The following is a 27,525-nucleotide window of genomic DNA, read 5'->3' as shown; positions in this document are numbered from 1 at the left end:
TTATCCTAAGGCACTGGAAGGATGTCAAAATGAAGATGTCATCCTAAAGGAAGCTAAAATGTGTGTCCACACGTATCTCTGCTATGAAGTCAGGGTCAAAGTAATTTTGAAAATCAGCATCAGGGAACTGACAGCCTCTACAGTAAAATCTTTTTTTGTTTCTCTTCCTGTTATTACCTCCACTTCTAAAATGATCACCACATTATTTTTAGGTTGAGAAAATCTTAGCATTTTTGAAGCTTTGGAAAAATGAACAAAACAGACAGATAAACCAAGTAGCATTCTTTTCTTAAGCTAGAGTATGCCAGTAAGTTTAACTTATAGGTTACAGAAGAAACAGAACTGTTCAAAACAGCCTGCTGGAATTTCATTAGGAAGTGTCAGTTGCTCAACTGCGTCCACCTCTTTGCCACCCCATGGGCTGTAGCCTGCCAGACTCCTCTGTCCATGGGATCTCCCTGGCAAGAATGCTGGAGTAGGTTGCCATTTCCTTCCCCAGGGAATCTTCCTGACCCAGGAATCGAACCCCATTCTCCCTCATTGCAGGCAGACACTTTACCAGCTGAGCCACCAGGGAGTGTTAGTCGCTCAGTCGTGCCCGACTTCTTAGCGACCCCTATGGACTGCAGCCCACCAGGCTCCTCTGTCCATGAGATTTTCCAGGCAAGGATACTGGAGTGGGTTGCCATTTCCTTCTCCAGGGGATCTTTCCAACCCAGGGATAGAACCCGGGTCTCCTGCACTGCAGGCAGATTCTTTACCCACTGAGCCACCAGGGAAGCTCCATATAATTATTAATTTCATATATTTTTAAATAATAGTCAACCTGAAGGCCACTGTTTGTTTGTCTGGATTCAAACACATTTATTATGTTTTCATCCAACACCTTTATTGTCCTGTTATTTTTTTAAGATTTTTTTGAGGACTTCTCGGGTGGTACAGTGTGTAAGAATCTGTCTGCCAATGCTGGGGACACAGATTCGATCCCTGGTGCAGGAAGATTCCACATGTGGTGAAGCAACTAAGCCCATGTGCCGCAACTACTGAGCCTGGGCTCTAGAGCCTGCAAGCCGCAACTGAGCCCAGGTGCTATAACTACTGAAGTCCGAGCACCCTAGAGCCAGTGCTATACAACAAGAGAAGCCACTGTAATAAGCCTGCACACCGCAACTAGAGAAAGCCTGTGCACAGCAACAAAGACCCAGCACAACCAAAAAAAATTAAAAATTTTTTGTGTGTGAACCATTTACTGAATTTATTACAACACTGCTTCTGCTTTAAATTTTGGTTCTTTGGCCTTGAGGCATGTAAGATCCTAGCTGCCTGACCAGAGACTGACCCCACGCCCTCTGCACTGGAAGGCAGTCTTCCATGGAACTGCCATGGAAGTCCCCTGTCATTACTGTTGAGGTTCAAATTATCCCAAATTTGTCTTGGGGGAGGCTTTTGAAGTTAGCTCTTGAATTCCCTTGCCCTGTTACAAGGAGTCTTTGATAGCCTTCTTTATTTGGGGAGGACAAGATTTTCTATGTTCATTTTGTACATTTTCTGCCCCAGACCTGAAATCATCTATTTCTCCAAAGAGCCCTGATTCTGAAGGCCATTGTTTTCAATGGTCTTTTAATTCACAAAATGCATCTGGGACTTATGAGAATCAAGAGGTTAGAAAAAGAAAGCAAACATCACTCAATCATCATATTAAAGTATTTTGAATTCTCAAAAAGGAAAAATTAAAAGGATTCTTTTTTCATTATCAGTCTAAAGTTAATTCTTGAAAATTGAGATGTCTAAAATATGGGAACAGATTTTAGAGGAGTCTGTGTACTATAGGTCACTCACAAATAGGAACTAACACAAGTCAATTTAGAATCACACTGATATCTCTATAGGCACATATAATAAAAGCAAATGCTTGGAAAATTAAGCATCATCTCAAGAATGACCTCAATTCTATTAGGTCATTCAATCTTCCTTCACCATAAGTTTTTAGCTAATAGCTTAAACTGCTAACAATTCTCAAAATAACCTCTAAGCCACACACAAAAAAATTCAAATAACTCTAGTATCTGTCCAGAGAAGGCAATGGCACCCCACTCCAGTACTCTTGCCTGGAAAATCTCATGGATGGAGGAGCCTGGTGGGCTGCAGTTCATGAGGTCACTAAGAGTCGGACACGATTGAGCGACTTCACTTTCATGCATTGGAGAAGGAAATGGCAACCCACTCCAGTGTTCTTGCCTGGAGAATCCCAGGAACAGGGGAGCCTGGTGGGCTGCCATCTATGGGGTCACACAGAGTCAGAAATGACTGAAGTGACTTGCAGCAGCAGCAGTATCCGTCAGTTTCATTTCTCATGACAATCCTAAAAGGCCAAACCCTCAAGATGTCATATGTAGATATAGTTATTTTTTTAACTTTAGGCTCTCCTATTCCAACTCATTTCAGGCTCACCTTCCAGGAATATAATGATTCATCAAGTCATTCCATTACTTCGAATCTACTGATGATTCTTTATTTCCTTTCATATCAATGGTCACAAGTTTTCTAAGATAACCATGCCTCCATCATGGTAACAGAGCCCAATCCTATCACCTTTCCTTTACCTTAATGTCTACAGAGTTGATTCTACCCTTTCTGGTCTCTTGTTCAATCCTGCCAGTTGCTTGTTAACTCTGGTTTGTTTCTTCCACCCATTTATCTCTAAAAATCTCCCTGCTGTGTTATTGCCACTTTTCCCTCCCTTCTAAATTGATGTTGAAAAATGTGAGTTACCTAAAAGCAGCCTCTTTAATGCCCTAGTCAACCTTTGAACGTGCACATTTGACACTGTCACCGCTATTCCCTGATAGTCTCATCTCATCCAATTTCCAACATATTACCATTTTAAAGCTATCATTTTTAATTCATATAAAATATTTGGGGCCCTGGTATACATGTTTTTCAAAAACTTTCACACACATATTACAATACTATTCAGCAACTAAAACAAATTACTTAATATACACAATAACATGAATGAATAACAAGAATGTTTAAGTGAAACAAACTGATACAAAAGGCTACAAATACATGACTTTATATGACATAAATGAACAAAACTATAGGGACAAAAACCAGATGAATGGTTAGTTGTCAGGAACTGGAGTGGAGGAGGGGAGAACCACAACAAAAGAGTTACAACGGAATTTTCTGACGTGACAAGAATGGTCTGTACCTCTATTGTGGTGGTAACTGTATGACTATATATCTGATGCAAAGAACTGACTCATTGGCAAAGACCCTGATGCTGGGAAAGATTGAGGGCAGGAGGAGAAGGGGATGACAGAGGATGAGATGGCTGGATGGCACCACCGACTCGATGGACATGAGTTTGAGCAAGCTCCAGGAGTTGGTGATGGACAGGGAGGCCTGGCGTGCTGCAGTCCATGGGGTCACAAAGAGTCGGACATGACTGAGCAACTGAACTGAACTGAACATTTGTCAACCCTAAAAAAAAAAAAATGAAAACCTAAAAAAGAGAATTTTAATACACGTTAATTATATCTCAGTAAGTGTGTTAGTTGCTCAGTCATGTCCAACACTGTGCGACCCCATGAACTGTAGCCTGCCAGGATCCTCTGTCCATGGAATTCTCTAGGCAAGAATACTGAAGTGGGCTGCCATGTCCTTCTCCAGGGGATTTTCCCAACCCAGGGACTGAACCCAGGTTGACTTCCCTGGTGGCTCAGATGGTAAAGCGTCTGTCGACAATGCAGGAGACCCGGGTTCAAGCCCAGGGTTGGGAAGATCCCGTGGAGAAGGAAATGGCAATCCACTCCAGTACTACTGCCTGGAAAATCCCATGGAGAGAGGAGCCTGGTAGGCTACAGTCTATGGGGTCACAAAGAGACGGACACGACTGAGCGATTCCACTTTCTGCATTACAGGCATATTTTTTACTATCTGAACCACTGGGAAGCCTATATTGCAATAAAACATGCCTTAAAAAAGAGTATTTCACAGGTGATTGCAATGCACTGATCTAAAGATTTCAAAATCTCTATCTCCAGCCCCAATTATCTGCCTGAGAAACTTCCACCTGAACCTCAAGGTAGCTCAAGCTTATTGAGTACAGCTAAACTTCCTTATTTATTCCACCTTGCCTACTCTTCCCTCTTGTTACCTTACCTCAGTTAACGGCACTACCATCACCCACATCCCAGTCTCCCAACAGAGTAGATTCAGCTGCAACTCATCTTCCTTCACATTTCATATTCAAACACTGAATCTTTTTCTCCCAGATATACAGCACCTCCTTTCCCATCCTTCTGCTACTGTTATGACCTACTTTCTCTAACCTGTAATAAATTTAATAGTGCCTTCACTGGTATCTGCTTCCAGACTCTCCTCATTCTGTCCCATCTGTCACAATGCCATCTGAGACAGCATCCTAAAACACAAAGCTGATTACAGTATATGCAACATCAGTTCCTAGCTACATAGTATACGGAGAACTCTGCTTATAATGTGAGCTCCAGCAGGATCCCCCAGCTTCTCATTTCCTGTCATTCCCTTACATGCATATCCTGAAACTCACTAATCACTAAATTTGCTACAGTCTTTCCTTAGGCTATGCCTATGAGCATATATAGCTTTTCCATAGGCTATGCCTATGCCTATGAGCCACAGGACTTCCCTACAGCTCAGATGGTAAAGAACTGGCCTGCAACGCAGGAGATCTGGGTTCGATCCCTGGGTCAGGAAGATCCCCTAGAGAAGGAAATAGCAATCCACTCCAGTACTCTTGCCTGGAAAATCCCATGGACAGAGGAGTCTGGCAGGCCACAGTCCATGGGGTCACAAAGAGTCAGACACAACCAAGTGACTAACACACATGAGCACAGACTAACACACATGAGCATATCTACACCCCCCCTTACTTCATTCAACCTGAAATTCTAGGGTGTCTTAAATTTAGGATGAAGCTCAGTGTCATCTCCTCTAACAAAAACAGATGTAACCACTAAACTAAACCACTAAACAAAGGTAACGTTCCCTTATGCAGCCTCAGAATTATTTACATAGCTATATCAGAGCACATTATAGTCATCTGATTATCACTTACTGGGCATTGTGGGATTATGAAAATACAAAGATGGATGAAACAAAATCCCTGCTCAGATCTCAGCTTTAACTACCTATTCAAGTATTCCTTTGGCAGCTTGAAAAGCCTTACAGATCTGTTTTGTTTTGTTTTCAGGACTGTAAAGGAAACTCATATGGAAATAGTTGTAAAAACGTTAAGTTTGTGGTATAATAATGTGTTCTGAATATTAACTCAAATATTGAGAACAATTAGTGGATCTAGTAAGTACTGTAATTTTGAAATAATGAGCATAAAGAATTTTTCTCAAATGTCTGCATCAATCAACTGTAGTGTGTTAAAACTATCTACGATTCCTCTTGGTGATCAAAAGTTATGGGAACTACTAATACTATTGAGGTTTGTTGCCTACATTTTAACTGAAGAAATTGCTAAATTGTGGTTAGAGTTAGTAAAAGTAAATATGTCATTTTTCCCCCTCTATCCAAGTCCCTTTTGCACAGTGAACCACAGATCCTTTGTGCGCTTGTCAACTTGACATTAAGGACTCTTCCTTTAGGAGCTCTTAGTTTAGGCTGTGAGACTGATCTATAAGCCTTTCCAAGCTGCCAAAGGAATAATTGGTAGGAAAAATGATTAAGAATCCCTGCCTTAGAGAATCTCATTGTTTTTCTTAGGCTCTTCACTGAATCTGGCATTTAAAAACAAAACAAAACAAAACCAAAAAACAGTGCACAAAAGGTACTTACCAAATGAATGAACCAATATATGTTTGAAGTTAATTTTTTAGTTCCTTTGCATTTTTAAAACAAAGTCAAGTCTTTATTTTATGAATAATATAAAGGCAGGTTATCGGATACAACATCTTCAATTACCTCTAAAAAAGTTACACTGAGCAAGTTTTGGGTGGTATCTTTTTAAGAGCTCTAACTTTGTCAACTTTGAAAGTGACACAAGTGATGTCTTTTCATACTTTTCCACTATGTAAGATTTTGGAAAATTCATTCACAAACACTCTTTCTTACTGTGAAGGAGTAATGAGGAGTAATGAGGCCAGCTAACAAAGGTGACTCCCAGCATAGGTCTGCATGTTAGAGGTAAGCAGGGTCAGATGATAAATAAATTCCAAGAAAAGAATAAATGCAAGATTAAAATTATATAGTGATATGATTTTTAAATAGCCACAAATTCTTACAACTCTAGAATATTTAAATATACCTGAAATATTTTAAGAAATACAGTCATCAGATTTGTGATTCCTCCCAGCAAAAACTCTTTTTCTGGAGAGAAAGAAGGGTCTGAGAACCATCTACAGCCAGACAAGTAATAATGTTTTCTCATGATCTCTCTCCCAATTAACTACTAAAGATCATTAAGTATCTTCTATTAATTTATACCTTGTTATAAAATTACAAAACTTTTACAAATATCATCTAAACAAATAAGTACATTTAAATATGCTATATATTGTTTCTGTATTAAGGTATATAGGAATGGACTGAACTCAAGCAAGTTGCCCGTTTCTCAGAAGTTCCTAGTTTCATGAAAGTATGTGTACAAGTAAAAATAATTATGACCAAAGAAAGACTCTAATGCATAGTTAAGCTACAGTGGAACATCAGTGTTTGTTTAGTATCTAGTTTCCAGCTCTGAACTACTATAAATAAGATATGAGACACCAAACAAACCTACGTAATACCAACTGGTACTAGAAGACAACAGGGCTTTTTTTTTTCCTGGCAAACAGTTATTTTATTGTGCATGCTATGTTTTCAGAAAGCTGAACAATCTTTCCTCTCAGTTTTTAAAAAAACATGTAAAACATATCAACATATATTTAACTGAAGAATTTGGCAGTTAGAAAATATAAAATCCCAAGATATTTTTTGTATACAACCAAACAAAACAGTAAGGATAAGGCACAGATCACTTGAAAAAAAAATCCAATCTAATAATTTCATGTTGAATCTATGAAATATTTTAAGATAGCATTCTTGATGGTTAACTCTGCTCTAAGTACAGAGTTTCATGCTAGTAATTTTAATTTACTCCTTATAAGTTGGAAAAATTGAATTTAGTAAATATATGTAAGTATTTCTAACCTCTGGCTTCTAAAACATTATCTCCAATTCTAAAAATTTACCTCCTCAGAAATCCGTCACATGCTTAAGGAAAGAAGTAGCTGAGATATTATTTAAATATACTTTAATACACAGCTGAGATATTAGTTAAATTTCCTACTCCTATAGAACCATCTGCAGTTGTCAGCAGTTACAAGGAAGAAGGTCAGACTACAGTGGAGCAGCAGAAGGGAATTCTTTGAGGCACAGGCATTATTCTGTGTTGGTGGTGGTAGTTGTAATAATCTAGTCATGTATTTGAAATGAAAATAAATACATGTGGAGGTTCTTACCAGCACTATTCACAATTGCCAAGAGATGGAAAAAGCCTAAATGTCCAGCAACAAGTGAATGGATAACAATCTGTGGTATATAAATACAATGGAATGCTATTCAGCCATAAAAAGGAATGATACACGCTATAACATGGATGAACCTGGATACATTACACTAAGTGAAAGAAGTCAGACGTGACAAGTCATTATTATACAATTCTATTAATATGAAATATTCAACATAGATAAATCCAGAGACAGACAACAGACTGGTGGTTGCCAGTGGCTAAGGGGGAAGGAAAGAAGAAACCACTTAATGGATGAAGTGTTTGCTTCGGAGATGTGGAAATGTCTGGAACTACTTAAAAATATAGGTGATGGCTGTACAATATATGATGAATGTACTAAATGCTACTGAACTGACTTTAAAAATGGTTAATTTTATGTTATATGAACTTCACATCAGTAAATTATATACATATACATGAAGCTTCATACAGAAGCAAAATGGTGATAATGATGGTGTCAGTGAAAATGATGATGGTACAGCTGCAGCGATATGGTACAGCCTGTGGCGCTTCAACAAAACTTAGGAGGATATAGCATCTGCCTTCAACATGCTTACCATTTAAGGTATATGCACAATACCTGAACAGTTAAACTATCACTTTTAAAAATTTCCATCCCTCTGAAAATACAGCCACAGATTCTCATTTGACCAGCAAGTCTTGTTTAAATGACAAAGCTTGAAAACAGTTTCAGTAAATCTCTGCTACCACAGTTACTGACATTTGGCCTTGACAGTTGTGTCACTTCATGAAACTCATCAAGAACATGAACACATGGCCTTGTCTGGAGACCATTAAGCTGTTGGTGATGGTGGGGAAGGAGACCTTGTCATCAACGTAGAAAAGAGCAAGTCTGATGGGTAACTAACTGCTTCCCAAATGCCAGAGCTGAGGCATATGTCATCAAGATCACAGGACAGTAAAACAGAAGGCCATGCCTTCATTCCCTCAGCAACTGGCATCTTCTGCATGTGCCATCCAATGGGTGCACTGAAAAGAATAAAACCCAGGCCCTAACCAAAACAACATAGTTCAAATTCAAGCCTTGTGAGAATGTGGGAAATGGAATTCTTATATACGACTGGTAAAATGAAAATTGGTACAATCACTTTGGAAAACAGTGCGATAAAATCCAATAAAGCTAAACATAACGTATCTTATGACCTATAAATTCAGTTCAAAGTACATATGCAACAGAAATGTGGACATATCTTCCCAAAAAAACTTATACAATAACATTCATAGCAACATCATTCTGTACAACCTTAAACTGGAAACGATCCAAATATCCATCAACAAAGTAGCCTGGGTAAATAATCTGTGGCATACTCACACAAAGGGAAGACTGTACTTTGGCAGTTCTCAACTAGATTCTGCCCCCTCTCCAGGGACATCCAGCAACATCTAGAGACATTTTAGGTTGTCATTATGGGTGGTAGGGGGTGGGGGTGGGGGAGGCTGCTACTCACATCTTGTGGTTCGAGTGGGGGATGCCAGTAAAATCCTTCAGTGCACAGAAGAGCCCCCCATAACAAAAAAATTACCCCATCCAAATGTCAGTAGGGAAATTCTAGCCTACAGGAAGGAGAAGGAACTAGACTACATACACTACAAAGGAAAATGCAAACATAACACTGAGCGAAAAAGAAGCCAGACAAGCAGAGAGTTTGTAAATGGTCCCATTAATATAAAGCTCAACATCAGACATCCCTGAGGTATGAAGTCAGGATAGTAGGGGTTGAAAGGGTCAGGAAGAAGATTATAGAAACACAAGCAACATTCTATTTCTTGAACCGGGTACCAGTCACCTGGCAGCATGTCTAAATTCATTGAGCTGAATAGTCAAAATGTGGACACTTTTCTCAATTATATTATTCTTCAATAAAAAGTTTAAGAAATTCATAGGACTTTATACCACAAAAAGGGAATTACTGTATGTAAATTTTTAAATAAAAAAATTTTCAATGCTTTTCTACTACAAATCAGTGAAAATTCATTATCACATTGGCTAATATTTCTCTGAAAAATTTCTCCTTTGGACTCTGATAATTCCAAGTCCTAGCTATGCCACTTATCGTTTGTGTTGATCTTGATCAAATTACATATTTCATGTTATATCTTTTTAAAATTACAGAAGAAACAGATCTTACTGCCAGGTGAATACAAAATAACAAACAAGTATATAAAATATGAAAAACCCATCCTAGCAAGCCTTCTTCTCAGACCTAGCCACTTTCAACATTCGACACTTCTCTGTTTCCATCTAGACTTTTTCCTATGTATGTACAAATAAACACAATAATAGTGCTGAACGTTTAAGTCTAATGCAACATCACATTGCACACTATCTTGTAACTTTTAAAACTTGTAAATCTCCACACCAGGGAATACAGATTACCATGTTCTATTTAATAGCTACACAGTATTCCAATATATAGCCATAACTTATTTAATAAATCTAATTATGGCCACAGTAACAAATTGGAAATAACTTCAAATAAAATTTTAATAAACATCAGAATATGCTTACATGATCACTTTTGCACAACTGCAGCACTCTAAAATAGTTGTACCCATATACACTCTCACAATCACAGAACAGGGCTTGCTTTACCACTCCTGCTGTAATAATATATCACTGTTTTTAACCCTTATTGGACTGACAGCTTAGTGAATTGGAGATACAATATCTTGATTTGCAATTTTTAATTAATGAGGTTAACCATCATTCAGAATGTTTAAAGGTCATTTTTTTAATGTCTTCGTAATTTTCTTGTTTATATCCCTTGTGGAGAAAGGTATAAAATCACATTAAGTTTTACCTTCTTCATGTGCAAACTGACCTGAAACTACTTATCTCTTAGGATGATTGAGAAATTAAATGAGAAAACGGGAGTATAATCAGTGAGTGATAACTTGGGCTTTACATCAAGATCATGCTGGAGAGTTTCAAAGCAAAGCAAAATAATCACCTGTCCAAAATCCTACCCTATAAGATTAAGAATTAATTCCAAGTAGGGCAATCTGACGCAGAAGGCGATGGCACCCCACTCCAGCACTCTTGCCTGGAGAATCCCATGGACGGAGGAGCCTGGTAGGCTGCAGTCCATGGGGTCACCAAGAGTCGGACACGACTGAGCGACTTCCCTTTCACTTTTCACTTTCACACATTGGAGAAGGAAATGGCAACCCACTCCAGTGTTCTTGCCTGGAGAATTCCAGGGATGGCGGAGCCTGGTGGGCTGCCGTCTATGGGGTCGCACAGAGTTAGACACGACTGAAGCGACTTAGCAGCAGCAGTGGCAACAGCAGGGCAATCTGAAAGGTTTAAAGAAGATCACAGGTGATTCTAATGTATACATCAGCTTGAGAATCTAATTTGCTGATGAGCAAATTAGAAAATGAAGGTCACTCCTTTTCTGACATGCTACCTATGTGTTCTCTTTTAGATATACACAGAATCCCTGCCACTGGATTCAACCTTTCTTGGGAGTTGGAAATTCTACTAAAAGCAGCCTCTTACTGCTTTTCACTCCCTAGACCACTAAAACAAAATAAAAATATTTTCACTGTTTATGTACAGCTAAGACTAAATCCCAAAGTAAACATTCTTACTTACTAAACACATTATGTAAAAGGGCATTGTGCTTTGGTTGATTATCAGAATAAAATTTCATAATTTACCGTACCATATGTATGTTTCAAAAACATGCATAATCTTATACTATATTATTGCAAGTGTAGAATGGATGGCATTTATTATTATTTACTGGGAAATTCCTCCAGAATCGGAATATATCAGCACAAAGAAAGACATGTTAACACACGGTAATTAAGCAAAAATGAAAAGATAGCTTCTCCACAGATGGTACTGGATAAGCTAGATATCTGTGGGGAAAATATTAAGCTCAGCCTATATGTAAAAATTAACTCAAAATGTGTTGTAGACCTAAACATAAAACCTCAAAAACGATAAAATTTATAAAAGAAAACGAGAAAAATCTTGTTGACCTTAAGGTAGGATAAAATTGCTTAGAACACATACACACATAAATATACACATAAAATCTTTAAAATATAATAAACTAGAAACTTCACCAAATAAGACTTCTGACCTTTGAAAGTAGATACCATTAAAAGAAGAGATGCAAACCAGAGATGGGAGAAAATAAGCTAACAAAGAATTTTTATCCAAATAAATAAGTCTATAATACATAAGAACCACTCCAATTTTTAAATGGACAAAGTAGTTGGAGACTTTACAAAAGAATGCATACAATTAGGCAATGAACACCAAAATCTTTGCTCAACATCACCAGGCATGAAAGAAAGGCAAATTAAACCACAAGATGCCACTACACACACCCCCAAGTATTGATAATAACTGGAATTATCATACACATTTTTAGGGAACTGGGGCAACCGCTTTGGAGAACAGTTTGGTGGTTTCTTATTAAGTTAAATACACATTTGCTTAAAAACCAGCAATTCCACTCCTAGGTATCTATCCAACAGAAGTAAAAACATTCTCATACAAAGAATTATACACGAATGTTCATAGCAGCTTTCTACATAATACCTCCTCAAGCCAGAAGTAATTCAAATATTCATCAACTGGTAAATCAATAAACAAATTTTAGCATATTGATAAAGTGAGATATTAGAATACAATAATAGAATAAAAAGCAATGAGCTACTGAAATAAGCAGAAACATGGATGAATCTCAGAAACATTCTGCTGAGTGAAAGAAACCAGATATAAAAGAGTATATATGGTAGGATTTCATTTACATGAAATTTTAAGATATGCAAAATTAATCTGCAGTGACAGAAAGCAGATTAGAAACTGTCTGCTGGCAGGGTAGGCAGGGGTTGGCTAATGACTACAGAAGATACAAGGGAACCTTTGACGGTCATACAGAGCTCTACATCTTGATTGTAGTGGTTGTCAACACGGCTGTATACATCTGTTCTAACTCATAAAACTATACCGGCTTTAAAACGAACAAGGATTTGTTTTAATGAAGTATGGTAAGACACAGACATGGAAATAACTACCATGAAGGAAGAAATTTATACTCACAATTCCCTAGAATTAGGAAGAATGCCACACCACACCTGGCCATCATGGGTGGGTAAGGAGGCGGAAGGAAAGACAGAAAAAAGTGGCAAGAACTTTTATTGTGTTTTCACAGGAAAGAATGGCAAAGTAAACAAGCTAAGCAGGTTTAGGATTGACTAGTCTGAGTAATTTTAGTGGTCTCCACAGTACAGAAACTGTCCCCAGTTGGCTGGTACCTGGCCCTGGGTGATTAGAGCAGGGAGACAGTGGCCCAGGAGTGTAAGAACTCAATCAAGGAGGTGGTTGAGGGGTTCCTCAACCAATCCTCCAACAAAGGGAGGACTGGCTGGTTTGCATGTGAAAGGCACACTCCTGGAGTTGTCCTTTGCTATCTCTAAGAATTAGTTAGCCCTGGAAGGGGCAGTTGACCATTCAACTAACTGAAATAATCTGATAATCAGCATAAATAGACAATAAATCCATTAGGTAAACAGTCGATGGACAACTTTAAAATGGAAGAATGAATCAGGCACATACTACCTCAATCTGTTGATCAAACTTAGCGCCACTTAAAGTGGGACAACCAAAGTTATGTGCTTTGTGATAAAATGCAGTAACAAGTACACATCACATCTAAACACAAAACTCTGCACCTAAATTCAATCAAGTCTCTAGATCTAACTCTCAATTTAAAGAAAATAAGGTGGAGAGAGGAACAAGGAAACGAACACAGTGAAGATGAAATCAGATCCAAATCAAAGTGTACAATATTCTACCAACAAATTGGGCTTCCCTGGTGGCTCAGTCAGTAAAGAATCCACCTGCAACATGGGAGACCTGGGTTTGATCCCTGGGTTGGGAAGATCCCCTGGAGGAGAGCATGGCAACCCACTCTAGTATTCTTGCCTGGAGAATCCCCATGGACAGAGGAGCCTGGCAGATTACAGTCTATGGGGTTGCAAAGAGTCGGACACAACTGAATGACTAAGCACAAAAACAAATTAGAATCCTACATCAAACTCTAAAAGGACATTTCCAAGACAATCAGGGGAAACTGAACATGGACTGAGTATTAAATACTAAGGAATCATTGCTCACTTTCAGGGTAACAGTAATGTTTTAGAGATTTATACTCAAGTATTCATGAATGAAATGACAGAACGTCTGGAGTTTAAAATATTCCAGCAGTAACAAGCAACAGTATTAAGTCCCTTGTGCCTCAGATAATAAAGGATCCGCCTGCAATGAAAGAGCCCAGGTTGATATTGTTATTGTCTCTTCACTTTTCTGTTTGGAATTTTTCATAAGAAAAAGTTTAAAAAACTTTTTTAAGAAATCCAAGTTAAACACTGGTGCAGCACTAGTGTGCTGATATATTAAAAGCCCATTCAAATGATGGTAAATGAAGTGTGTGTGCAAATGTGTGTAAATACACACACACACATATATACACACACACCACACAGATATATACACATATATTTAAGACAAAGAGAATATGAAAGGAAAAATTTCAAGGATAAAGAGACTTCAATAAACATTTGAAAGATGAAAAGCAGCAACTGACTTTTCAAAAACATAAGCAGTTACAACCTAAATGTCAATGAATGTCCTGGAGCAACCAAAGAATTCATCTCCTCAGAGTATCTAAGAAGCAAAGACCTTGGAAACATAAAGTCCTTTGGAAGGTGAAGGAGAGGCAAAGGAGCAAAAAGCATATCCTCCACAGGATGTGAAAGTGACTTTCTCCATCCTCTCTTAACTCACTCCTTATACATAACAAATCTTTATTTTCTAGGGAAACCTGTCCAAGTTGCAGCAGCCTCACAGTGTCTCTAGATTGAAAGGCCCATCAGGTATAAACAAATGAATTTTTTTTTAAAAAAAAGGTATATCACTGTTAAATTTCAGAACAAAATAAAGAGAAAACTGAGAAAATTCCAAAAGTTTCCCAAGGGTTGAGAGTTATGGCTCTGACCTTCTCAGCAGCAATACTGGGAGTCAGAAGACCAGGGAGCAATACCTTCCAATTTCTGAGTTAAAATGATTCTCCACACAGAACTCCACATCTACTAGATGGGCCAAACATAAAAATAAACACTTTTTCAGATGAGCAAATCTCAAAAAATTTATCTCAAGCAATCACTCTCAGGAAGCTCCTAAAGGGATAGGTACTACAAAAACAAGGGAACAATTCAAAAAGGAAGAAGTCATGGAAGCCAGTCTACAAGAGATCCTAACTTTAAAAGGTCAAAGGAATTTCCAGGAGGAAGGCTTATAACAATGCTATGGAGCAGAACTACAGGGCAGCAACCCAAGCTAGAGCCAGAAAAGGTCAGAGGTCTCCAAGACGGATATATCCATGAGGAAAAAAAAAAATAACTAACCAATTATTGAGAAGCTTTCACTAAAAGAAATAAGTTGTTTTGAGAGATATTTTATGGAGTTCTTAAGCTCAAGATTCCAAAGAAAATAAGGTGAACCAAAAAAGTAAAAAGAAAAATAAAGGCAATTAACTCCAAGAGATTTTTTTAATACAATAAAACACATAAAATATATTTAGTTCAGCAGTGAATGTTTTATAATACAACAAAATAGTTAACCTTGATTTTTTAAACTAACCAAAAATTGTAATATTGGAAGAATGAAGAAGAAAGGAAAGGGCATACATGGGTATGTGTATATGTATGCATGCTTAAGACCTAAATCTTTACCAATACAGGAAATTGATAATGTCTAAAATGAATAAATTTTTTATAAAACAGTATATTCATATTATTTATAGACATAAAAACAACTACTCAAAGAAATACCACACAATTAAAAAAGCAGTTGAATCCAGGATCAGGACTGGGTTGGAGTAATTTACTCTAAGTAAATTCCTGTCATAATATTGTTGGGCTGGGGGCAAAACATTTCATCTCTTAATTTAGAATCAGAGTCACAAATGAAGAGCATGCCAAGCTAGCCAGTCAGAAGTTCCAAGGGTCTAGAAGTCATTCAAGGAATACTATATACTGGGTAATGTAAGTACAAGTGGTGCATTAACATGGGGTTTTACTGTCTGATGGTTAAACTATGTTCAGAAATTTCTTTGAGAAAATTTAAAACATGACTTTATTTTCTTGGGCTCCAAAATCACTGCAGAGGGGGACTGCAGACACTTGCTCCTTGGAAGAAAAGCTATGACAAACCTAGACAGCACAGTCAAAGTTATGGTTTTTCCAGAAGTTATGTATGGATGTGAGAATTGGACCATAAAGAAAGCTGTGAAAGCGAAAGCAAAGTTGCTCAGTCATGCCCGACTCTTTGCGACCCCATGGACTGTAGCCTACCAGGCTCCTCAGTCCATGGGATTTTCCAGGCAAGAGTACTGGAGTACAGTGCCATTTCCTTCTCCAGGGGATCTTCCCAACCCAGGGATTGAAGCTGGGTCTCCCACATTGCAGGCAGACGCTTTACCGTCTAAGCCACCAGGGAAGTCAAACTGTGGTGTTGGAGAAGACTCTTGAGAGTCCCTTGGACTGCAAGGAGATCAAACCAGTCCACCTAAAGGAAATCAGTCCTGAATATCCATTGGAAGGACTGATGCTAAAGCTGAAGCTCCAATACTTTGTCCACCTGATGTGAAGAACTAACTCACTGGAAAAGACCCTGATGCTAGGAAAGATTGAAGGCAGGAGGAGAAGGAGACAATAGAGAATGAGATGGTTAAATGGCATCACCAACTCAGTGGACCTGAGTTTGAGCAAGCTCCAGGAGTTGATGACGGACAGGGAAGGCTAGCATACTGCAGTCCATGAGGTCGCAAGGAGTCGGGCACAACTGAGCAACTGAAATGAACTGAAGTTATTCACAAATAATTTTATTATATTTCTGCATTCTATAAATGTATAGTATATATGTTTTATATTCTAATCAGGAATTAACAGAAATCAATATAACACTAAATATCGCTATCTGTGGGAATCCTATCACAATTCAACTTTACTCACCTTGCATTAACGTCACAATCTATAGTTTCTTGCTATAAATAGAAAACTTTAAAAATCATATAACAGACCACAACAGGGTGGAAAAGCAGGCCAAAAAGTTGCAAAGAGCCTGCCAGCTACATCCTACAAATGCAATCACAAATATAAACAGTACAAACTGAAATGGCTCATAATCCCACACACTCTTAACACCAACTCTGCCACTCTAACTATCAGGATTATACTAAGGTGTAATCTCTCTGGGGTGACTTGGGATAAAATGCTATTGTGTCAAGGGATACTATATACTGGGTGATGGGAGTACAAGGAAGTAGATCCCTAGAGCTCTGGCTGTATCCCCAAAGATCTACATTAAATTGTTGCCCCATTTCCCCATAAGGTCTGCTTAACAATCAAAAGGCCTAAGGACAAAGAATGCTCAAATGGAAAAGAAATTCCATGGTACCTCAAAACCTCTTGTGTTCTTGAAATAAACTCCTGCTACCAAAAAAAAGTACTTGAGTTCATTTACTCAGTTTTTTATCCACTCAGCATATACTGAGTATGTCAGAAAAGACTCTGTGTACATACACATACACAAATTTTGAATGTGAAAAATGGTAGAAAGGGAAAGTATGAGGTGTTATAGGGGATATAAATAGAGAACCTAACCTATTTCTGCGAAATCAGACCATTCTTGCCATCTTAAAAAGATCAAAATAATAATGAAATTTTCCTTTAAATCAGTAAACATTGAGTCAAAGAAATATGTGCTTAAATTACAGAGAAATGACTAGGCAAATAACCCAAAACAGAAACATCTTTGTTAAAGGAAATGAAATTTCTTCAATTCAGTGACTATTTTTATTCATCACTCATTCATCAAATATTTACTGAATGCCTTCTGTGAATCAAACACCAGGAATAAAGCACGAAACAAGTTATACCATGGAACTTGGTCCTAAGTACCCTATGGAACTTAAAATCTTCTAAAGCATTCAGATACGTAAGAAGCAGTTGCCACCCAAGAAACTGTCATAATGGTAAATAGTTTCTATTGGAGCTTCAAAGACAGATGTGTTGTAACCATATAATTCCAAGGAATGTGCAAACATATGAACCAGAATAGTCTAAAGAAACATCAAACTTCTAGTTAATTCAGAGCCCACAGCTGGAGGAAAAATTAGAAAGAAGACTGGAAAGAATAAACTGACGGGTGAGGGAAGTGTGAGAAGGATTCTACCATTTAAGAGACTACCATGCCATTAAATCCTCAAACAACTCTAAGATGGTAGGTACAATGGGTATTGGGACTCTCTCTTCAGTATCCACTGCTCTACTCTGACATGTGTACACACACAGCATCTTTAATGACGACACGATACTATTTCCCAAGGTTACACATACAGGACACATTGGGAACAACTCTACAGGAGGCTGACATGACAAGCTGAAAAATTTGGACATTATTACAAACAAAGGCATGGGTGTCTGTGCCAAGTCGCTCCAGTTGTGTCTGACTTTTTGCAACTCCATGAACCACGGCCCACCAGTCTCCTGTCCATGGGATTCTCCCTGCAACAATACTGGAGTGGGTTGCCATGCCCTCCTCCAGGGGATCTCCCCACCCACATACTGAACTCGCATCTCTTACATCTTGTGCCTTGGGGAGGGGGGTTCGTTACCACTAGCGCCACTCGGGAAGCAAAGGTGCTGGAACTCAAATGTCTGAATTTGTATCTTAATTATTTGTATCTTGATCACTTACTGTGTGATCCTGAACAAGGTCCTTAACTTCTCTCTCTGCCTCCATTCCCTCATCTATGAAAGAGGAATAATCAGACCTACTTTATAAAGCTACTGTGATAAATAAATGAATTAGTATGTGTAAAACACTTAAAACAGTGCCTGGCACAGAGCAATCCTCTATTAAGCAACAGGGAGTCAAAGGAGATTTCTGAGTGCACTGATCAGAGTATGGTTTAAGAAAGTCAATTTAGCAGAATGGTATAGAGGGGAATACACACAAGGTGGGCAAGTTATGCCAAGTTTTTACGAAACCCATTCAAGGTCTAAATGAGATGGTGGCAGTGGGAAATGGAGAAGAACTAACATACTGCAGAATCGGAAGCGACAGGATTTAACAAATGACCAAATGAGGCAACCAGAGAGAAGAAAGAAGAAAAGATGATTCTCTGACTTTCAACTTGGGAGACTAAGAGAACGGTAGTGTCAGCAATAGAAATAAGATTGTGTAAGGAGAGTTTAGGAATCCTGTTTTTTGTTTTAGTTGGAGGATAATTGCTATGCAATGTTGTGCGAGCTTGTGCCACACATCAACATGAATCAGCCACAGATACACACATGTGGCAGTTATGTTTTACATGGGGAGTTTTTTTTTTTTTCAAACAAGTCTTTCCAAAAAGATAACTTAAAACTCAGCAAGACTTAAGACAATAATTATTATATTAGTAAGAAATAAGGTCCAAAATTCACAAGTTGAATATTAAAGCTATATTTTTATTAAACTATTTTCTTTCAATAAATATGGTTCTAAAAAACTAACCTAATACAACTACTTTGAGATGGAATAGTAAATCAACAAAATATCTGCATTTCCTAGAACAAAATTAGATTCTTAGAACCAAATATTGATACCACGGAGCATTAACATGAAGTTTAACTTAAAATTTTCAGCTTCTACTTTAATAAGAAAGATATGATCTCACAGAATTCTCTGTAAAGAATATTATAACTTTCTACTATTTCTAACATAAGAATAAAAGGTATAATTTAAGGAGGGGTGTTATTTTTTAAACAAAATCTTGTGAATAAACAAACGTTTAAAATCATATTTTGAAAACTTCTGAAATATGATTTTTATGAACACTGATAATATTAGGAAACCAGTCTTTAAGAACTTCAGAAGTTCAAAATGCAATCTAAAATCAGAATACTGAAAGCTTAGATAACACAGCACTACAGATTGTTTTCCCTACAGAAATAGAAAGCTTTAGCAGTGAAACCATTTCCTCCCTTTTCATTTAATACACATCTCACTTTTCCCCCAAAACATGGCCCCCCAAAAAATAAAAAAAACTCATTAAGGTCACTAGTTATCTCCAACTTGACAAATCCAACAGATACTTTTCTGTTTCTCACCTCACAACCTGTCAGCAACCAGTTAACACAACAGTTTATCACTTCACCATTTTTTAAACACTTCCCTTTCTGAGCTTTCCCAACACCACACCGCACTGGCCTCTCCCTATGTCTCTGGCCATTTTTTCTTTGCAGACTTTCCTCTCCCACATTTGTACATTTTAGATTTCCTCAGGACAAAATCTGTTCTTTGCAATTCTCTATCTACATACACCCCTTTTCCTATATTATCTCATCTGTTCCCTTAGTGTTAATATTGACCATTGACCATAAGCCCAAGTTCATTATCTCCAAGCCCAACCTCTATCATGAACTCTGGATATACTTTATTAAACTATCAAATAAATCTCTCAATAACAATTAAAACTAGACCAAATCTCCAAAACAGAACTTCCGATTCTCTCTGTTCTTAAAATTAATATGTTCATTCTAAAAATATTTACTGAGCACAGACATAGGCATTGTGCTATATACACTGACTCAACAATGTGAACTTGAGGGAGAGAGATGATAAACTGTAAAAAGAACCATGGAGGATATAAACAGTGTGCTCTGATATAGACTAGGGGAGAGGGCTGCTCCTTCGGACGAGGAGTTCAAGACAGGCCTCCACAGTATTATAATCTCTCCCTGGAAAACGGCATCTTACCTGAGCTGCTCCAGACAGAACCTAGGCATTTGTTCCCCACAAACAACTCATCATGTGGCTTACAAAGTTCTAACTCTACAATACACCTTGAAGTTGAAAAGTGCTCTCAAGCAAGCAAAGGAGAGAGATGTGGACAAGTAATGGCAGCTGTGATACATGTCACAGAAGGAAATACAGAAAAATATGGAAGAAAACTAAAGTGAAATCTAACTTAGACAGGGAGAAATCAGAATAGGCTTCCTGGAGAAAGAATAATTAGGATAAGCCCAGATGATCACTCCAAGAAGCTAAACAAAAAGCTATGTAAAATTATGCCCAAAACAAAGAACACCACAGCATGGCACCCCAGAACCTAGAACAAATCCAAAGTGATAAAATCATAGAAAAGGGAGAGGGCTAGATTAAGACAAGGCCAGAAAAAAGCAACAAAATTATCAAAGATTAATGAGATCAGATCACGTCAACTTAAGAAGTCTTGCTCTGGCCAAATATGTGGCCAATTTGACTGTAATGGATTAAAACACATCCAAGAGGTGATACTAAAACATGATAATTAAAATGGAGACATTCATCTAACTCAGTATAAATTATTCTAAAAAGTGATACACAAACTTTGGTGCTGACGTTCCTATAGCAAATAACCAAGCAAGTGGTAAGAGAAAGTTCACCAAGAAATAAACACAGAAAGAACTAAAGAATCAGGATATTACCATTCTGCATCCCCTGATGCTGGGAGGGACTAGGGGCAGGAGGAGAAGAGGACAACAGAGGATGAGATGGCTGGATGGCATCAATGACTCGACGGACATGAGTCTGAGCAAACTCTGGGAGTTGGTGATGGACAGGGAGGCCTGGCGTGCTGCGATTCATGGGGTCGCAAACAGTCGGACACGACTGAGCGACTGAACTGAACTGAACAAGATAGTGGTTTCAGGCAATAATCAATAAAAAATGCTAAAACCAATAGTGAAAGAGGAATTTTACAATGTAAGAACAGTCTGAAACCAACTAATAACCTTAGCATCACTAAAAATGGGGCAACCAGACACTATGTATGCAATACAAAGTACACTGCAAAATCTGTTGAATATTTTAAATTAAAAAAAAAAAAAACCCTGAACCCAAGTACCCAAGTTTTCAGGAAAGAGAGAGTAAGTTGTAGCAGTGGTTCTCAAACTTGAGCATTCAGAATCATCTGGAGGGTATGGTTAAAATATGGACTGCTGGGAACCAGTGAATTAAAGGAAATCATTAGAGATCAAACAGTCAAAAAGAGAACATGGGAAATTTCATAGAAAAAAGGATCCATTTTAAAAACAAAAACGTTTTTAGGCACATAGTTACAAACTCAATATGCAGACTGATTCAAACAAACCTACTATAAAAAAAATCTTGAGAAAATCTGAATATAGACTAAGAATAGACAATATTAATAGATATATGAATAATATACAATATTAATAAGTAATAAAACATAATAATAATAGAATAATAGCTATGTTAAAAATAACCTCATTTTTAAAAATTAAGAACTCAAGGCTACAGATTTCACAAAAGCCACACAACAAGCCACGTTAAGGAGTTTGGTCCTAAACTGAATGGCTTTATACATAAGCATGAAATCATCATAGTAACAACTTCTGGTTGTGAAAGCCATGTGCTAAGCACTGTATAAGTGTTCAACATGACTTACCTCTTTGAATCCTTAAAATAACTCTGTGTTGTGGAGATTTTAAATTCTACATCATTTTGCCTGCTTATCATGATCTGAATTAGCATTTTTTTTAAGGGATGAATGTTGAAAACAGTTTGCAGAAAAGCAACAGTGATGACAGAAAAACCAATTAAGAGGTTGTTACTCCTGCTACAGACAGTGTAAGAACAAATGTTCATGCATTAGGAATAAAATGAAAATACAGAAACTGCTTTTTGAACAAAACATGAATTATATCCTACAGACATTTACCTTTAAACAATCTTCTTCATGAAATTAGACTTCTTTCAAGAATTTTTTTTAAGACTTAGTTTATTAACACAACACAATTTACTGTTACCTTCACTAATATACCTCATGACAATGCCACACAGTTGCTATTAATAACACCATTTTCAGATGAAGATAATTTTTTAAAATATTTATTTGTGCTTGCCTGGTGGCTCAGAATGTAAATTAATCTGTCTACAATTCAGGAGACCCAGGTTCAATCCCTGGGAAGATTCCTCAAAGAAGGAAATGGCAACCCACTCCAGTACTCTTGCCTGGAGAATCCCATGGACAGAGGAGCCTGGCAGACTACAGTCCATGGGGGTCGCAGAGTCAGACACGACTGAGCAACTAACACACACATTTATTTGGCTATGCCAGGTCTTAGTTGAGGCATAAAGGATCACTGATTTTTGTTGCAGCATGTCAGATTTGTAGCTGAGGCATGTAAGATCCAATTCCCTGACCAGGGATCAAACCCAGGCCCCCTGCATTTACAGTGTGGAGTCTTACCCACTGGACCACCAGGGAACTCCCCAGAATTCTATTTACTCGTGCTAATTTTTATAATTTTATTTATTTTCAGCTGTGCTGAGTCTTCGCTGCTGAGTGGGCTTTTCTCTCGTTGCAGTGAGCAGGAGTCACTCTCTCGAAGTGCGCAGGGTTCTCATCGTGGTGACTTCTGTTGCAGAACGCAGGGTTTAGGGCTCCAGGCTTCAGCAACTGCGGCTCCAGGCTCTAGAACACAGACTCAATAGTTGTGTCTCACAGGCTCAGGTGCTCCACAGCATGAGGCATCTGCCCAGATAAGGGACTGATCTGTGTCTCCTGCACTGGCAGGTGGGTTCTTTACCACTGAGCCGCCAGGGAACCCCCTGAGAATTTTATTTTTAAAGTAATTATTTTATGTGTACTGAAGTTATTGAACTTACACTGAATTCTCACTTCCACTGAAAAGTATCCTGGTGGAGAAAATTTAAGAGTATCTTCCCCTAGAAAGCACTGTCTTTCCCAAATTCTTTAAAAGATGAAAACAAATTACTGTTTCACTTCTATAAATGATAACAAATATTCTTGTGATATGCTACACTCATCTCGAGCTCTGGAAGCTTAGACAGGACAAGCACCAGAAATTTGTCAGGTAAGGAACTTAAAACTGAAAGGAAGTAGGTAATCCCTGACCATATTTTTCAATGAAGTAACTATGAAAGGCAATATTGAAAAGCTCCTAAGGCTTCTCTGTCTCAAGTCTTTCCTATCCTTTCCTGGCTTATCACCAATGGACCTTGTATATTGCTTACTCTAGGAACTGACTCTTACAGGCTGAGCTATAGTTAGCTGCCAATGGCTAACTGTGTCCAAGCCTGATTTAACAACTTAAGCTGACTAAAACAAAACCAAAAAAGGATTCTAGAAAGGAAAGCATTGTGTACTGGTATAAAAACTAAATTTTAGTCTATTCAAAAAATTGAGCTACATAAAAAGATGCTAAACATCGTTTATTATTTAGGAAAGGCAAATTAAAACCACAAGATACCACTAGACCAATTAGCATGGGAAACGAATCTAAAAAGAGTGGATGTATGTATATGTATAACATTCACTTTGCTGTACACCTGAAATTAACACTAACACTGTAAATCTACTATACTCCAAGGGAAAAAAAAAGTTAAAGATTCTAAAATGGTTAACAAGGAAAACTTTATGTTAGGTATTTTTTACAATACAAAAAAAGTTTTTTAATTTAAAAAACCAGACTAATGGGATTTCACTGGTAGTCCAGTGTCCAAGACTCTAAACTCCCAATGGAGGGGGCCCTGGTTCCATCCCTTGTCAGGTAGCTAGATCCCACATGCCACAACCAAGATCCAGTGAAACCAAGTAAATAAATTAATTTTTAAAAAAAACAACAGACTAACGATATCTGGTTTTGAAGAGAATCTGAAGCAACTGTAACCTTCCTACATTACTAATGGGACTATGAATAGTACAACTACTTTGGGAAAAGTTTGGCATATTTTTTTTAAGTTAAGCATATGACCCAGCAATCCCACTCCAAGAGAAACGAAAATGCACTTCCACATAAAGATTTGTTCACAAACATTCACCAGCAGCACTCTTCAATACACCCCAAATTTGAGAAGAATCCAAAATGTCTGCCAACCAGCAAACGGATAAACAAATTGTGGTATACTATTCAGCACCAACCCCCTACCCACCCAAAAAAACTGAAGGAACTACAGAAAAAAAACCCAACAACTTGGATGAATCTCAAAATCACTCTGAGTTAAAGTAGCCAGACACAGAAGCCTATAAACAGTATGTTTACATTTACATGAAATTTTTTAAAAAATCGAAACTTCTGTCATTAAACAGAAAGCAGGTCAGTGATTGCCCTGGGTGAGAAGGAGTTAAGGAATGATAGCAAAGGGGCATGAGGAAATTCTTTGGGTGATGAAGTGTTCTAAAAATTCATACACAACTCTGTGTGTGTATGTGTGTGTGTATATAAACAATAAAATTGTTTAAAAAAAAAAACACACAACTTAGGTTGATCAAATTTGCAAGTTGCTAGGTATATATATGACATTACTCAGTTTTCATTTTCTCACATGTACACTTCTACATTTTTTAAAGTACTACCTTCCATATTGCACTGCAGTTATTGTGCTTACACATCATTCTTAACACAGAAAAAAGGATCATGTAGTTATCTATACTGCTACTTGCCCTATCTCACATGGTGGTTGTGAAACATCACATGAGATAAGTGATGAGAAAGTGCTTTGGCAACTCTAAAGTAGTATTACACAACCATATTGTAGACTTACATTAAAAAAAATAATAACCTTTTTTTCACAATTACTTGAGATGCTTGGAAATCTAGATACCTCAAAGTAAATCTTTGCCTAGAAATAGAAAGCCTATTCAAATGTCACCTTTTTAATATAGCCCCCAAACTTGCTTTCTACTGACCCTTTCAATGTAGTACTATCTAAACTGCAGTTTCAGTTTTCAAAAGAAAATCACTAAAGAAATCTTTAAAGAAAGTCATTAGATAAGCATGGCAAGACACTTACTTCCCAGTAGAAAAAAACAAAAGCTAGATAACTCTTTATTAAGTACTGTTTCAAAATGTTCACCTCTGAGATTTTTTTCCCTCTAAAAGTCAGTGAAATTTCTTTCCATTTAGTACTTCAATTCTACATATTACATAATGTTCTACTAACGGGGCTTGCATTAGTGAGAGAGGGTGAATAATTTTAAAGTTAGCAAAACCTTTTAAACCGGTGCGGTACAGTCATTTCAGAACGTGGCTGTTCCAAAATTTAACAGATTCTCATTTTTTCCTAGTACTACTGTACCACTAGGCTCTTTGCTATCCTACCAGGTCTGAGTGATATTTGACATTCAGCCTACTTACGTTCACAAGTTTCCACACTGCAACAAGGCTGTGGAAAGACATAATTAAGGCTGTCTGAAAGACATAATCTCTTCATCAAATGAAGTTTCGAAACTAAACTTTATCTAGAAGTCAGGTTTATATTACAGGGTCTTACAATCTTAAAAAAGTTTTTTTTTTTTTTAACCAGCAACAGGTACTGTAACAAAAAAATAACCAAGCCTGTAGTACCACAAAATATCTTGGTATCGTTGTCAATTTTTATAGACTCGTTTTTAGGAACGGGTCACCCAGTTCCAACGGGATGGTCAATTCTAGGGCCATGCTTCATTTGACTCAGCGCAGCTTCATTCTAGTCACAACCTCTTAGGTTTCACATTTCTCCTTCGACAATATTCAGGCCACAATATTCGGTCCGGTATCTGCACACCTCTAATTTAGATTTACAAGAAATCTGAAAGAACGGCAGCTTGCCGATACGCTCCTCCAGCCTTCTCTACACTCCGAAGGCTGGCCGAAACGTGCTGCTCTCGCCACAACAGCGACCAAGCTGGAACCGAGCACCCAGAGGACGACCGGCCGCGGGGAGGAGGGGAGAACTTTTCGGCCCGGAGGACGGCGGTTGAGGTCCAATCCAGCCCGCACCCAACTCTACGCTCGCCAGGAGGGCGTGTGGCCCCTAAGCTCAGGCCGCGATGCTCCGCCTGGAGTGGCAGAGCCGCGCGTGGCCGCCGAGCAAGACGTAAACAAACCGCCCGGGACAAGGGGGTAAGGGGCGACCGTGGGGGAGGGTGCAGAGGACCGCGCTCGAACCCTCCAGCGCTGGTCTGCAGCTGCCCTGCCCCTCCCGACCCAGGCCCTGATCCCGGGCCCGGGGCGACGCTACTGCGCGAGCGTGAACTTCGAGAAAGCCTCAGCGCCTCTGGAAGCCGGAGCCCACTAGGCCATCGGCTCCGCGCCCCTCGCCCCTCGCCCTGCGGCGACCTACCTGAACGCGCAATCCGGGTCCCTCGCATCCCGACCGGGCGCTCCCAGGCCGTTCCTCTTGCTGAAGAGCTTCTGGAACAGGGTAGGGGCCATGGTGGCCACGGCCAGGCCGGGGTCGCTTCTCAAGGAACTCGCCAGGCCCCCGCTGCTAGAGCTGCCCCGCCACCCCCATAGGCGCCTCAGTCATATGACAGAAATTAGTCACTTCAAACGGCCACGGCGCGCGGGGCGGGGCGCGAGGCAAAGCCGGCGTCCATTGGCTGGCGATGAGCCGCATCACGTGGCGGCGCGCGGAGCAGAGTGCAAGGCGGGGATCCTGGGCGGAGTTGGCGCCCATAGGCTGGCTGCTGGAGGGCCTCGCGTGGCAGCTCACGGGGCGGGGCATGCGCGGAGGGGAGGGGCGGGGGGCTGGTTGTGTCTGAGGATGTGGAGGAGGGACGCGCTCCGGTCCTGGTCTTTCTCCGTGACGCCTTCAGTTGCTAGCTGAGCCTGAGGCGGGGTGCTGCGAGGACCACGCCAGGGCCTGTGGAGTACAGAAGCCTTCACCTCCCGCACCCATGACGCAAGAGAAGTTCAGGGCACCACTAGCAACCGACCCTTTCCCGCCGTCCTCTCCTCAATCTATGTGGCTTAGCACCTCCATACATAGGCGCCAGGTGGAGTCTGGCGGCCCCCGGAGCAGAAAAGGCGCGCGAGCCTACCCCGGGGACTGCGGCACGGACTGGACTTAAAGCCCGAGGCCACAGGCCCGCCCAGGC

At 39.0% G+C, this 27,525-nt stretch overlaps 1 protein-coding gene across 2 annotated transcripts in view; it reads right to left on the bottom strand.

Moving 5' to 3' along the window:
- FNIP1 (folliculin interacting protein 1) overlaps window positions 1–27,089 on the bottom strand; it is a 123,141-nt gene extending 96,052 nt beyond the window's left edge. The window contains exon 1 of one of the 2 annotated variants that reach the window (XM_069591603.1): window positions 26,769–27,089. In XM_069591603.1, coding sequence (XP_069447704.1) covers window positions 26,769–26,860 — 92 coding nt within the window. In that variant the 5' untranslated portion in view covers window positions 26,861–27,089. The remainder of the gene's footprint in view (window positions 1–26,768) is intronic. The other variant, XM_069591604.1, reaches the window with a different exon arrangement.
- Window positions 27,090–27,525: the final 436 nt, after the last annotated feature.

Source organism: Ovis canadensis, chromosome 5 (assembly GCF_042477335.2).
Source record: "Ovis canadensis isolate MfBH-ARS-UI-01 breed Bighorn chromosome 5, ARS-UI_OviCan_v2, whole genome shotgun sequence".
In the NCBI taxonomy this organism is placed as follows: Eukaryota; Metazoa; Chordata; class Mammalia; order Artiodactyla; family Bovidae; genus Ovis; species Ovis canadensis.
Note: the sequence above shows the minus strand (reverse complement) of the source record. Positions and strands in the feature narration are given on the sequence as shown.